Source organism: Mytilus californianus, unplaced genomic scaffold (assembly GCF_021869535.1).
Source record: "Mytilus californianus isolate M0D057914Y unplaced genomic scaffold, xbMytCali1.0.p SCAF_5, whole genome shotgun sequence".
Taxonomy (NCBI): Eukaryota; Metazoa; Mollusca; class Bivalvia; order Mytilida; family Mytilidae; genus Mytilus; species Mytilus californianus.
Window position 1 is genome coordinate 35267067 of NW_026262701.1, and position 15534 is coordinate 35282600.

The window sequence follows — 15534 nt, forward strand, 5'->3', positions numbered from 1 at the left end:
GGGTATTGTAATAAGCTCTTTATACAAGATAAATTACAATTTTAAGAACAGTTAAACTGTTTCTTAAAGTTGCAAATCACATATATTATTTAATTTAGATATTATATTTCAAATGCTACCCAATTATTTAGCTCTGTCATGAAATTAGCAATGGACAATTGATAGTTTAGAAAAAAGCAGCTTTGCAATGCACTATCAATTTGCACCTGTTCCCCAGAATTGACGAGGTAATATTGACACCAGCTGTATAAAGTGCTTAAATGAATGTGAAGTCTATTCTTAAGCTATATCCATATTTGGATGTTGTATTCTTTTATGAAATTTATATTCATATTACACACGATGCTTCAACAGAGAAAAAATATATATATAATTTCTTTTTTGAAGCATTGCATATTTTTTGACATTTTTTTGCTTTTTTATAGATAGATCGCTCAAATCTGCTTTCCACACGATTCAGAATCACATCAAATGAATCCTAAGTGCTTACGACAATGTTGCTTTCAGATGTTTTATTGTTAAACCTTTAGTTTGTTATGTATTTTAGAAATTTTCAGGTACAAATGAATGAAGTATTACAACACAAGCATGCTTTGTATATAGGCAGCTGCAAGGTTGCAATTCATTTTTTCATATTTCCTTATCCTCTTTTTTTTGCTTTGGGTTGAGACTTTGTTTGTTCCATTAACTTTAAACATTAACATTGTTTCGTTTTCCTTAATACATGTACTAGCATGATTTTAGAATATAATGTTAGTCATGCACACTTATTATTGCAAACAATCTGTAAACTTAGTTGATACATATGTACTTTCATTGAATTATATATGACATTGTTAGATGATACTCTACTTTTATATCATAATTGTACATTTATATATTATATAGCATGATATATGAATGATAATTTTAGTGAAGTTTTTAGTAGGCTTTTACCAGTATACAGTTGGTCCCTCAGAGTATTGTTATGGATTTAAATTACAATTGGTAAGAGTTTTATTCGTTGCTTTTTATGATGTGCATGTGTGTTTGCTCTTTATTTTCAACTGCATATACTTTAGCTGTTGAATATAATGCATGCATCTTTCATTTATTTTGCTTCAATTTTATCTTTTGAAATAACAACTTTATTTGGTCATTTCATGAATTTTCTCATAATTTTCATTTGCATGGCTTACTTTCTTTCCTTTTTTGTGTAGATTGACTTTTTTTTAAAGGAAGCATCTTCTGTAGCTGGTTTTATAATAATTCTTTAAAGCTAACCGCTTATTTCTTCTTGGTCTTTCTTTCTTTCTTTCTTTTTTAATTTTCTTTTTAATTTAAAGTTTTTAGAATTAATTTTTTATCTAATTAACTGCTTTAAGATTTTTTGCTAACATCTTCAATATAAAAAAAAATATCAAAAAATGGAGTTTTTTTTCCATAGAATAACAACAACTTGAGATCATTCTACAATATTAACATCTTCTTAAGGGATCGCAGATCGTGGGTTAGGCTATGATACTTTAATGGGCAGAGAATATGAATTATTTATTTTTATAACCATAAGAATTCAGAAACATTTCAAACTTTAGATGAAGAACAACCTTAAAGAGATTTTACTATTCTGTATTATTTAATGGTGTGATTTTAAAATCCAACACATATCCCTTCTTTATTATATCTCCATTCTAGGAGTGGGGCTATAATGCAATCACTTTGTCTGTCTGTCTGTTCGTTTAACAAATATTACCATCACACTTTTTGAAGAAACTGTGAACAGAATAATTTCATATTTGGTCAGCAGCTTGACATTGACAAATTGTAACATGTGAGCGCTTATCTCATCTGCCAGATACCTGCTTCCTGTTTTATCCGTAACTTTGAATATTGAGTGGGGGTGTGCTTAGTAGCATGAAAACGTGTGAATTCTTCTTGTCATTGCTATTCCTGAACAATGTATGAGATTCTACTAAGTAAATCTATCACCAATTAACTTATTTCTTTAGATTGAGAGGGATTGTTACATTAGCATTTTAGTGTTTTTCCCATAAAGGCATCCAGAATGGGATGCAAATAACTCTGTTTCAACAAATTGGATAAAAAAAGTTTAATATAAACAAAATAGAAATGTAACACCAGATAGTTTTATAAATCTTGACAAGGGTTTCCTCTAACGGGTTAATATCATGAGTATGCGTTGAAATTTTATCCTCTTCTGTATTTTCTCATTTTATATACCTCTTGCTTTGTTGTCTTTATTTGTTACTTCTTGCTTACCAATTAATGTATTTGGAAAGGTATAATAAATGCAATACAAGAAATAGTCTTGTTTAATACTGGATAGTTTATTGTCGCTCATGTTTCAGATTTTAGTGCATTCATAGAAATATCTTATATACTTTTAAATTCAAATATAAAAAATTGTATTCTATTTGTTTAAGAAGGATTTTTAAAGATTAATGACATAAAAGTTAAGCTATTATATATTTATTGACAAAATATTTAAAGAAATTAAAACTAATTTACTTTTAATAATGCTATGGTTAGATTTTGATATAATGTGTCAAGGAGATTTAATGTAAAAATTGTTAGTTATTGTTAAAGAAAACAAAAATGCATTTCTTTAGTAGCAAGAATCCAGTAAATGATATTTTACTAAAAATTAATTAAATCAGTGTGAATTTTGTGAGATGAGTTGCCAGTTTACTCCAAGATTATATCTAGACATGCATTTTGATTGGTTGATTTGAATTTTTCAGGTAAGCCAGTTGTTACGATAGGTGCACCGAGCTATAGTGTTGACTATGGCAGCTCTATCATATTGGTCTGTACAGTAGTGGCTAATCCTGTATACACCACTGTCAGTTGGACTAAAACACCACCAGGTGGCAGTACAGAAAACGTCGATCTGTCTAATACTGCAAAATATTCTGGATCCCAAATAGGTTTACCTTCACTAACGATAAAATCAGTTGTTCAGAATGATGAAGCTACATATGTTTGTAGTGCTGCCAACAGCATTGGACTGGGATCCAGTTCTGGGACTGTTTTAAATGTAGCTGGAGGTAAAGAAAAATATATAAATTCATTTTATTTCACTTAAGATCAACTTCAAATGGAAGGAAAAGTGTAATTTACAGGGAAAAAAGATAACTGAAATAGCTTTAGTTTTATTGCCATAGTTTGAAATAAAGGAATTTATAAGGTAGGAAACATAAAGATAACAATGTCAAATGAAAAACTTTATGGATGTCAACAATAACAAACAATGTACAGAGGTTAATGAGGGAAATAATTTGGTTTTTCTAGGTCTGTTAACTGTGACTGTTCTTCAGACGTCTTATTCTGTTCTCCTTGGTAACACAGCCACATTAGGTTGTTCATGGTCTGGTATCCCATCAGCCAGTTTCATCACATGGCAGAAAGTGACAAATAATGTACCAGTGGATATTAATGTTGGTGGAAGTAACGGAAAATATGTTGGTGCCTCTGTGTCCAGCCCTTCACTAACAATCACGAACGCTATCAATGATGACAAGGCTGAATATATCTGTACAGCGACTAATGCAGCAGGACGGGCATACAGTGATAGAACATCTCTAGATGTGACAGGAAGTAAGATTTTTTTATATGTATTATTGACAAAACCAATATTGTGAAAATGATACTGTTATTGATGGCAAAGGACAAGTGCATTAGGATTTATTTGACCTAAGAATTATAGCTAAATTTGCACAAAATCCAGCATGAAAAACATGACTTAGCTATTCTCAGAACACAGGAAAAAATTTCAAAAAGTAGCGAGAATTTTTACATTGCTAGAGGTTCATATGCAACAAAGCTTTAACAAATATTGTTACTTTTTTATCTAAATTCTGATGGAGTTTTGGGTACAAAATACACTCTCAATTTTTTTCTTAAATTTGACAAAACAACAAAAATTTATTAACCTGTTTGTTAAAAAAAAGTTCATAGAATCAATGTACCAAATATATAACTTTTTGTTAAAAAAGGTTCATGCATCAAATCCATGTACCAAATATATAATTGTGATACTGTTTTAATTTTTAGCTGTTCCTCAGGTACAGATATTACAAGATTCTTACTCTGCAAATTATGGTACCTCAATCACTTTAGATTGTATTGTAACAGCTGTACCACTTCATACAGTCGTGACATGGATAAAAACTAAAAGTGGAACAGCAACTAATATCAACATTGCAGCCTCTCAAGGGAAATATAGTGGTGCTACAGTGAGTTCTCCATCATTAGTTATTAACAGTGCTAATCTGGATGATGAGGCGAGTTACGTGTGTAGTGCTGCTAACAGTATTGGGATTGGGAACAGTTCATCATCAGTTCTGGATGTTGTCGGAGGTATAATTTTTGTAACTTATTACAATTGCATTTTTAGAGAGGTTGTGAAATGTTCAAATTTTCCAATATAAACATGATAATTTGATTGCCATGGTGAAAATAATGTTCATACTCTTAAAAAGCTTTTGTAGAATGGAAAGTCATAAAATATCAGTCTTAGATAAGAAGCTGAAATTTGCAATATTTGAAGCCTTTATTTATAACCTTTTTGATTTATCTGAAGTGGAATTCAAATAAAATGAAAATTGATTAAGAATGGTGACAAATTGATTAAGAATGGTGACAATTAAAGAGAGGTATTATAGGGAAACTCTGAGAATTTCAAGGGAGGGGGACTAATTCCTGATGTTTAAGTACATATAAGAATCATTTATCTTTTGTTTAATTGTAGATAACAGAATAATTTGTTGTAATTACAGGTTTGCTGACAGTGACCATTCCAACAGGCCCCTACAGTGTTCAGGTCGGCAGCTCTATAACCATCCCATGTATATTATCTGGTCTTCCTTCTGCAACACAAGTCCGCTGGAGAATGATTCAGAATACCATTACCACTGATATAGACATAGCTAGTGGTGGAGGAAAGTATTCAGGGTCGTCAACACTTACACCTGCTTTAACCATTAATAATGCACAGAAATCAGATTCAGCAAACTATCAGTGTACAGCTACAAACGTGGTGGGCACCTCATCCAGCCAAGAATCTTTTCTCAATGTATTTGGAAGTAAGTTAATCTGACATTTACTCATTCACTGTTTGACTGTTAATTAATTAGATTAATTTCAAAAAAATTGAAAAAAATGTGAAAAAACTTTTTTCGATCCAGTGCTCACTTTATTATTTAAAACATTTTTCAGTAAGATTATGTCTAAGCACATATAATGCATAAGTTTTGCAGTAGCAATTAGCGTTAAAGGCTGAGAAGTTGTATCCATATTTTTTTTTTAATCTTTTTTCCTATTTTTGTAATGTTCTTTTATAACAGACAAAATGCTTTCCATAACCAAATATTTTCTTTTACCTCAGATGTTCCTGTTGTGCAGATTCCAGCCAGTACATACTCAGTTGATTTTGGCGGGAATGTTATAATTCCATGTTCTATACAAGCTAATCCACTGCATACTTCTGTCCAATGGAAAAGATTTTACCAAGGAGTCCTACAAAATATAGATATAGCAAACTCTGGTGGGAAATATTCTGGATCTACTTTGAACTCACCCGATTTGGTCATAAACAATGCTGTTTCGGCTGATGAGACAAATTATATATGTACAGCTACCAATGCTATTGGGACAGGCCAAAGTTTTTCAAGTTTCTTGGATGTAATTGGTGGTATGTTGATAAATATTATTTAACTGATATAATCGAACGAGAAAAAATGTCAACCATATGTTATTAGCATTTAAAAAGCATGCTGTTTTTCATTTGTCTTTTTCATTTATTTGTATGGAAAACATTATGTATACATGTGTTGCTTTTGATGCTTAAAGATCTTAAATCTGAATTTTTTTTTACTAAAAATGTTTGTTCTTCTAGATTACTGTCTAAGACTAAATGAAGGTCAAAAGTGAAGAATTTAAAAATCCACTCAAAATCTGTCAAAAAGCAAAAACATTTTATAAGGGCACAATAAAGTATCTAATTCTTTAAAGTTTCTGTAATGGTCAAATACATATAAATGATTAGATCAGTTATCTAAACTTAGTCCCAAACATAAAAAACACATTATATATTAATTGTATGATTGTTCCATTGTAGGTTTACTTACCGTTTCAATTCCATCTAACCAATACTCTGTACCTGCCAGTCAGGACATACAACTTGTCTGTAAAGTAACTGGTACCCCAGCTGCCACTTCTGTTCTTTGGAAAAAGATAACAGTTGGAAGAAGTGTTACACAGGATATAAATGTTGCCAGCAGTAATGGTCATTATTCTGGAGCCACAGTGGCTACACCATCACTAACCATACATAATGCTGGGGAAACAGACAATGCTAATTACATTTGTACTGCTACGAATGCTGCAGGTGTGGCTCAGAGTCAAACAACGAATCTTAATGTTATTGGAGGTAGGTATTCATATTCTTATATACATCATATGGTTAACAAAACTATCAAATTTAATTCCAAAGAACACATAGTTACATGTTGTGATGGTAAAATATTCATTAAAGGACATCAGTAGGGAATGCATGGGACTTCGTTTTTCAATTATAGAACTGATTATTCTATTGAACTGGATTAATTGTATCCCTATAACACATGTAAACCAGAAATTAAACAAATATAAATATGAAATTGATATATGAGAATATTCTAAAAACAGTATTTAAGTCAACTATATATTATTTGATTTGATTTTTTGGAGATTTGAATCTACGAAAAAAGCTTTGCAAAAAGTTTTACTTTTGTTAAATTGTAGATGAAGATATCATTTCAAACCATTTCATTTATTAGTTTGGAAATAATTTAGAATTTGTCAATATATATACCCAATTAATTTAGTCTCATTATTTAATAAAATATTTATATTTCAGATATCCCCACAGTAGTGATATTAAACCCTCCCTATACTGTATCTTATGGAGAGACCATCACCATTCAGTGTCAGGTCACTGCTACTCCTTCAGCTAACAACATTATCTGGACTAAAACCATAAATGGTGTGGATACACTGATAAATGTTGCCAGTTCTAATGGCAAATACTCAGGTTCTACTGTAGATAGTCCATCTCTAACCATAACAAATGCCAATATAAAGAATGATGAAGGGAACTATGTCTGTTCAGCAACCAATAGTCTTGGAACGGGTCAAAGTGCTTCTGTTTTCCTTGACGTCATTGGAGGTAAGGAACATTTAAAGTCAGAATTTCTTTTACTGCAACCATGACATTTTCGCACTTAATGTATTTATGTATAAACAATTGTGATATACAGTTACTGACAAGATGAAGCTATGTTTTTAACATTATCAGGACGTTCTGTATAATGTTTTATTGATGATGTAATGAATGAATACAGATTCACAGAATTTTATATTGTCTGCTTTTATGTCCAAAATCAAAATTATTTTTCGCCCTGTGTTTAGGTTTGCTGACTGTCAGTGTACCACAAGCTAAATACACAGTCCAGCAGGGGAGCAGTATACAGATGATATGTTCCTGGAGCGGAACACCTAGTGCTACAGCTGTTGTATGGAAGAAGTACATCCAGGGTGTACCAACAGATATCAGTGTGTCTAATGGCAATGGGAAGTATGGAGGATCTACCGTTACATCACCTTCTCTCACGATTAATAACGCTGATCAAAGTGACAAAGCCACATATGTTTGTACTGCCACTAATGCTGAAGGAACTTCAAACAGTCAGCCAGTAAATCTGGAAGTCACTGGAGGTATGTAGATTTTATGTAAGGTTACTATTATTTTCATTTGTGCTATTATTTTGAAGTGGTTTGATTTACTAGTAAATTAAAAATAAATGTGAAAAACTTTGACCTAATAATGCATTACTGTTTTGCTGATTATATTCTACCTTATCATGTGCAGACTGTAGAAATGACATTAATTTATCTCATTATAATGGTTATCAAAGATTTGACATGATAAATGCTGGCATAAATCTTTAAAAGAGTCAAAAAATGTAATTGTAATGGTAAAAGTGACATTTTCTCTGGACTGTTTTCTCTGGACAGGAGAAAGGATGTAAAACAAAGGCCCCTAGTAGTCTCCTCTCTATTTTTGAAGATTCCAATTTGATTATTCAACAATGTTTCAACAAAACTAATTTTTTACCAGGTGTTCCTGTTGTAAGAGTTAAGCAGTCTGTCTATACAGTTAACCATGGAAGTTTTGTTATTTTGGAGTGTACAGTAACAGCCAATCCTACACATACAACGGTACAATGGTATAGAATCGTTAATGGTAACCCTGTTAGTGTGGATATATCCAAATCTGATAAGTATAGTGGATCCACCGTCAGCAATCCATCACTTACAGTTCTCAGTGCTACAAACGCTGATGAAGGAAATTATGTCTGCTCAGCAACAAATTCTGTAGGAACATCTCAGAGTTCACAAACATTTTTGGATGTCTTAGGAGGTATGTTTTCAAAAGAAAAAAGAGTTCTTTGACAAAAGCATGCTGCTTGATAATTTGAGATTTATCTTGACTTGCAAGTTTTTAATTATCTAACCATTCATTTCTTAAAATTGTCCTAGTTCAGGGAATGTCAATAGAAAAGTTCAGTACTAGTATATGATTGATCAGTATGCATGGCTGACTTTTTTATTAGTTAGATAACATAGGCATTGACTTCGATTTTGGGGTTATTGATTTAAAAAATATACATAGAAATGTTAAATATCTTCATTAATTTATATTTCAACCATTCTACAGTTAAAATTGTCCATTCCAGTTCTACACAGGTAATAATTGGATGATCACTTCATCCACAAATTACTCTGTAAAATATTAGATCAATAATTATGATTGATAAATATAGATATAAAATAAAAAGATATTATTGGCTTTATTGCATGTTTCTAACGAAATCAATGTATTAGTATCAAGAAATTGTGTATGGTATTGATTTTCTAGACCTTGAATGTTTGTAAACTAATGCATCTTTTTTTTTTTTTTTTTTTTTTGTTAAAGCTTCCTGTTTTTGTTGCCTTTGTTAATGTGACATAATTGAGATGATACAATTTCAGATTTCCGTAGCTACGCCAAAAATAGAAAAAATGTATCACAAATATGCAAAAATATGCCCAGCTAATCATACTCTTTTAAGAATACTCATCATGCTGAGAAGTAATTTTTGGCACAAATTGCAGCTAGGTCTTCACATATATCAAAATACTCTTAATTACTCCTAACAAAGTACTTATTTACTTACACACAGATATATTGACTGTCATTATTCCCCAAAGTCAGTACCAGAATGACTTTGGCACCAATGCCACCCTTACATGTCTTGTGACTGGAAGTCCTGCTGCCACTAATGTATACTGGACAAAAAGCCATGCTGGCGGGACCTCAACAAACATTGACATGACCAATACAAACAAATATAGCGGATCATCAGTTAATAATCCTTCCCTGGTTATATCTAATGTTGGTACAAATGATGAGGGGGATTATGTCTGCTGGGCTACGAATGCTGTAGGAACAGCACAAAGCAGCTCGACTAATTTAATAATCAGTGGTAGTAAGTAAATCCTCCAACGTAGATGATATCCCTGTTAGAACCCTTCATCTCCTAATATCACTTCAGTGTGTCGTTATTATCACAACAGTAGCCATGTCTAAACACACTGGAATTACGATATATGTCACACCCAAATCTAAATCTTAACAGACTTGTAGTCAATGTTACTCTCAAGTTACTATTGTCTGTAGAATACAATTTTCATGGATTATATATTATATATCATGTAAATTAAATACTCTCATAATTATTTTTTTTGCAGGTACATTTTGTTGTACATTTGTAGTTATAAATGAAAATTAAAAATCAATTCAAAACGATGATTTTATCATAATCCATGAAATGTATACAACTCTACAATATCTTTTCAAAATAAGGTCCTTCCATCAGACTCTTGAGTATATTGTTCTGATTTCTCTAAAAATCTGTTATAAATGTAAAATATATTAGTACTTTTACAAGAGGAAAGAGACTTTCTTCTTCTTGTCAAATATATTCCTTTTATGAATAATTATGTACAAGTACATTTATTTGATGATTTAGACCATCAGTAAGACATTGATATAATTCATTTTGCTGTTTTAGATGGTTTGGATTTAATGGACTCAGACATAAGATTGATTGAACTTAAAAAAAGATACCATCAATATATAAATCAAAAAATAATATATACTATACAACTGATTGCATTTAAAGACTTTCAATTGAATACTTAATACTGTAGATTCATTTATTTTCATGGGTACCATTCTTTGTGGATTGAGGAAAATATGTAATTTCGTTGATTCATAATTTCTTGCTTTTAACTAATTTTGTATACCAACCAATAAGAAATTTGTTTTTTGTTACAACAATTCATTTGTGGTTCACCATTACCCAATGAAATCCATAAAGATAGGTACAAAATGAATATTCATGAATCACCAGTAGATAATGGTGGTCAAAAATGAATACTGTGTACAATGATGTATCATCTAGGTTTCTGATAGTATATATGTATGATGTAATGCTTGTTCTTGTCAATGATTATTTGTATTCTTTCTATAGCGTAATGCTATTTGAAAGGTAATATATATTTCAATATGCTTTCTGCATCACTTAATTATAAGGGTGTAAGATACATGCTTTTAGCTGTGAACATTTGATCAAATAACAATGCCTTTTTGAATTTTACTCTATTTTTATCATCCAAAGAACATTTGGTTAATTTGTTCCCTAATTTTATGGAACAGTGGAGATGGCATGAATAGCATGTTTCTTGAAGCTGTCCACAACACATGAGGTTTTGTTATTAACTTGATATCTAATAAATTTAAAAAGCACCAAAGATGGTCTTGAAAACAAAAATTTAGTTCAGTTCAATACTTTTTGTATATGAGTAAAACATGCAGAAATAATATTATTTTTATTGCTGGTAATTCCAATTAATATTAAAACCTCATGTATGTACTTGAAGCACTTTGTTTATAATGGCCATTAATATTTACCATACTTGTAAAATTGTTGTTGGCTTTGGTGTAAGAATTATCCTTCTTGTTTACTTATTCACAGTATATTTTTAAATGGGATAATCTTATTTTTGTGTAGTTTTTGAAAGTGGTCTTTTTATGTAACTTGTAAAATGCGGTAAAGCCTACTAAAGGTAATCTTAACTATGTTAACCTGCACTTAAAAACTTTGAGTTTTTATGAAGGTCTGATTTGCTGATACTTTGGTTTGTATGAGTTAAAAGATGGCGGATTTGAAGCTTAACACTGACTATAAAATCAGAAGCAGAAAATGTTTTTTAGGTCTAGTTGATGGATTTTCTTGTTTTGATGATAGCTCAGTTTCATCTCATTCAATAATTGATTATTTTAATACATGAACGTTGTGTCTAAAATATAAGAAACTGGAAGGTCTGAACAGTTAATCCTTTGAATGGAGCAGTTTTTGTCCAGAAACTAAGTTAATAGGAAGACTCAGCTTGAGACATTGATCTTAACAATTATTATTTATTAAAAAAGTCAATTCTATATAGACTAAATACAGTAACAATAACTTTAGAATTTATAGAGATCCGTTTCTGCTTTTCATTTATTATTTTTAACATAAATCAGGCTATTGGTTTTTTCTCTTTTGATTTGTTTTACATCTGGTTATCTAGGGTCCTTTTATAGATTAATACATGGTATGGATTTTCTCGTTGTTGAAGCCAGTATGGTGAACTGTAGATGTTCATATCCTTGCCTTTGGCTTTTTGTGGATAGTTGTCTCATTAGCAATCCCCATACCTCATTTTTTAAATTACTAAAAGTACTTAAAATCTGAAATATATAATAAGTAAATAATACTTGCAAATGCCATTGACCAAAGTGCTTTAATTGCAAAATTGTGGCTGATTTACATTGCTTCAATGCATGCTTTATGTATAACTTAGTAGATTAGTAGAAAAATGATACATAATCGCTAAGGGGTAAATCTTTTCCCCTTGAAGAACTTATATTTATATTTATGATTTTCAGCACACTTTTATATGAAGTAGATTTTACAATGTGTTTGTTTTTTTATCATGTGATTGTATAACTGTTAATCTGTGATTTTGTGTATGAAAGCACAGTGGAAAATAACAGTCTTAATTTATCAAAAGAAAACCTGAAGGATTACTTAAAGGGCCAGAATAAAAATCATGAAATTTACAGATTTGCAATCAAAATTTTGGAAAATGAATTTTATCAGAGATATTTATCAGATTAAAAGTTTTTGAGGTAATATTCTGGAATGGTGCTGTTTTCCTTTAAAATTTTATTTCTGTGCAATATTTTTTAATTAAATTGATCCCCTTTTTCTTGCCTTCAAATTACTTATTAAAAATCCCTGCAAGATATTTTTTCAAAATTTGTGATAGCGATTGTGATTTTAGCCAAAGTTTGAGGGTTTATAACTTTTGAAGACATTCTTCATCAAGTTCTCCTTATAAACAAGAATACTGTGTTCTTCACAAAACAGCGTTCAATTTTTTTGTTAACATGCTACAATTGTACCATGTGACCCGACCTTCTATTAGGAATAAAGAAGCTGTCATATTGAATGGCTGTCATTGACTTTATTTTCCATTTGATATTATTGAGTGTGCCTACCAGCTTGCACAAGTTTTATTAAAATGATTTTTTGCTAAATAACTAACAGTATGTTTGTTTTATTTCAGCTTTCAGTTATTAATAAAAATCTAATTTAAATGTTTAAATTTTAAACTTTTCAATATTTTGTCTTAATAATTTGTTTTATTTGTTAATTCTGGTGTAAATGGATACACATTCATATTTTTTTTAAGAATATGTTTGCAATTAAGTATCAATGATAACTTTTAACAGTGAAACTTTTACATGAATATTGAAATGTCATCAAGTGGATGAAAAGAAGAGGCAAAATTCCAATGTATATATTTGTTTACTTTAGATGTACCAACTGTTACCCTGTCGACTACGCTCTTCCCAGTATTAGTAGGAAATGACATTACAATTGGTTGCAATGTCATATCCAATCCAGGTGCAACTAATGTATACTGGAGGTTTGAGAATAGTGGTAATCAAATTACCACTATAAGCGCAAACTCAAACACTGCTAAATATGGTGGATCAACAACTACCTCTCCATCCCTTGTGATCAAGAATGTTGATTTCAGCGACGCAGGAAAGTACACTTGTTTCGCTACTAACAGTATTGGAACAGGAAACAGTCAAGAAGGAACTCTTCAAGTATCTGGACGTAAGTTATCTGCATGTATTTATTGTATAATGTGTAATTGGGTTATTTATAAACATAGCTTAATTTGTACACACCATGTCCATAGTCAGAGGCAGATTTAGGGGTTCCCCCTTCTTTATGGAGCTACATATATGGTTAATGCATTGTCTTTTTCCAAATCCGCTCCTAACTTTGCTGTATTTGTGGGCCCCCATTTTTCAAAATCCTGAATCAGATCTGATTAATTACAATTTTTATGCAATTACTCTGTTTTGAAATGTTTTGAGAGTTGCCATATGAAGGGAATGGGGTTTGGGTTTTATGTCAAATTACATAATTTACTCTTTACTAAGATGCTACCTTGACAAGAAAAACAAGTTACAAAGGAGGTAAGTGTATAAAAATCTTTCTGTGTATGTAAAAAGAAATCCTTTCAAAGGTAAACATAAAAAGCAAAGTTACTGAATTTTAATTGAATTTATTTTTCATTCTCATATTTTTTTTCAGAGCCACCAAATGTTGTTGTTACTCTACCAAACTACAGTGTTGATTTTGGTCAGCAAGTGACTCTTGGATGTACAGTTACTGCAAATCCATCCCATACCAGTGTATATTGGACCAGAAATAAAAATGGTATCACCACAAATATAAATGTAGCAAACAGTGGTGGAAAATACAGTGGGTCTACAGTCGGCAGCCCATCACTTACTATAACCAATTCTAACCTGGACGATCAAGCAAGTTATATATGTAATGCACAGAACAGTGTCGGATTAGGATCCAGTTCTACTACAGTTTTAACAGTCTCTGGCAGTAAGTCATGAAATGTGTATTGATATTTCTCTAATTCTTCGTCAATTTATCCCTTTCTGCACCCATTGTATAAAAAAAAATTAATCAACGTGTGGTTCGTTTGATCTCAGTTCTTCATTGGTTAAAAAATCCGACTATGACGTAGAATTTTCTTGCTTTCCTCTGAATTTCCTATTGTGACGGCATGAAAAAAGACGACCATGCCTGATGACGTCACATAGAAAGAACACATCTGTTTGCAGATCATTCAAAAAGAAGGAAGAAGTTTGCCTGCATCCTGTTTGAAAATCATTAGAGAAACAGATTCCACCACCAAATCTCGTTTAATACGATATTTATCCACTCGAGACAGTTAAATTTTAAATATTTAAAACGCTCGGCAAGCCTTGCTTTTTAAATTTGAAAATTTAACTGTCTCGAGTGGATAAATATCGTATCACACTCGATGCAGTGGTAGAATCTATATAGACGTGAATTGAATTTTTAAGTATAAATAAATGTTTTTTTATTTAATATGTTTTTTCATATAATTCTGAATTTTTAGTGGTCATTTGGTTAAGAATGTATGTAAAAAATCTGTATAATTCAATACATATTTATTTCAAAGCATAAAATGGATTAGTTATCCATCCTATTGAAACTAGACTTTGCACTGTATTAAATACCTTTGTTTATTTACAGATATCCCAATTGTCACTGTGACACAGAACCAATACAATGTTGATTATGGCAATACTGTCACTTTAGGCTGTACTGTAACAGCCAATCCAACACACAGTGTTGTATACTGGCAAAAAATAAAAGGAGGAGTCACAACTACAATTGATGCCAGCGCCATTTCTAATAATGCTAGATTAAGCGGCTCTAGTGTCAACAGTCCAAGTTTAGTCATAACAAATGTTAATTTAGATGACATTGCATCATATATTTGTTTTGCTCAAAATAGTGTTGGCACCGGTCAGAGTCAGCAAACTAACCTGGCTGTTTCAGGAGGTAAGATATAACTGTAGGAGTTTTATTCATCTCTTTGATATTCTCTGTTGATGTAATGTCATTATATTAATAAAAAAAACATACATCTATTTCACATTCCATGTTGATCTAAAGTTGGGTTTTTTTAAAATTAAACAGATTTGTTTTAAGGGGTGTCTAATGAAAAAGTAGTGTTTTCTTTTTTTTTAGTAGTTACATAGTTCTGACCATTTGAGACCCTCTCATGGGTAGTCAAAGTTGTTAGCACCCTGTTAAAAGTAGTTACATAATTAAAGTACTTTATCATTATATGCATTGACTGATCTAATTGTGTTAATTAATTTTCTCACAAATTTGTCTTGTATTTTATCTGAAGGTATAATCATTTAAAAAGTGTGAAATATTACATTAATATAAGTGTTTGGTACTGTAAATTGTTGTGAAATTGTGACAG

General features: G+C 31.0%; 2 protein-coding genes across 8 annotated transcripts in view; both read left to right on the forward strand.

Annotated features, from left to right (window-relative positions):
• Window positions 1-15534, forward strand: part of LOC127701469 (hemicentin-1-like) — a 105253-nt gene that overhangs the window by 58021 nt on the left and 31698 nt on the right. For all 7 annotated transcript variants that reach the window (XM_052205336.1, XM_052205335.1, XM_052205337.1 and 4 more), the window contains 3 exons: window positions 13008-13316; window positions 13803-14108; window positions 14790-15101. In XM_052205336.1, the coding sequence (XP_052061296.1) occupies window positions 13008-13316; window positions 13803-14108; window positions 14790-15101 (927 nt within the window). The remainder of the gene's footprint in view (window positions 1-13007; window positions 13317-13802; window positions 14109-14789; window positions 15102-15534) is intronic.
• On the forward strand, window positions 671-9829 carry LOC127701470 (hemicentin-1-like). Its single transcript, XM_052205342.1, has 11 exons — window positions 671-987; window positions 2742-3047; window positions 3292-3597; window positions 4054-4359; window positions 4779-5084; window positions 5387-5692; window positions 6119-6430; window positions 6899-7207; window positions 7450-7755; window positions 8159-8461; window positions 9264-9829. The coding sequence occupies exons 5-11, from the start codon at window positions 4892-4894 to the stop codon at window positions 9575-9577; spliced, it is 2043 nt and encodes a 680-aa protein (XP_052061302.1). The 5' UTR covers window positions 671-987; window positions 2742-3047; window positions 3292-3597; window positions 4054-4359; window positions 4779-4891; the 3' UTR covers window positions 9578-9829.

Excerpts from the sequence above, each read along its gene's own strand:
- LOC127701470 (XM_052205342.1), top strand. The coding sequence starts at position 4,892 with ATGATTCAGAATACCATTACCACTGATATAGACATAGCTAGTGGTGGA. Across the intron at positions 5,085-5,386 it reads TTTTCTCAATGTATTTGGAA|ATGTTCCTGTTGTGCAGATT; the intron begins GTAAGTTAATCT and ends CTTTTACCTCAG. Across the intron at positions 7,208-7,449 it reads TTTCCTTGACGTCATTGGAG|GTTTGCTGACTGTCAGTGTA; the intron begins GTAAGGAACATT and ends CCCTGTGTTTAG.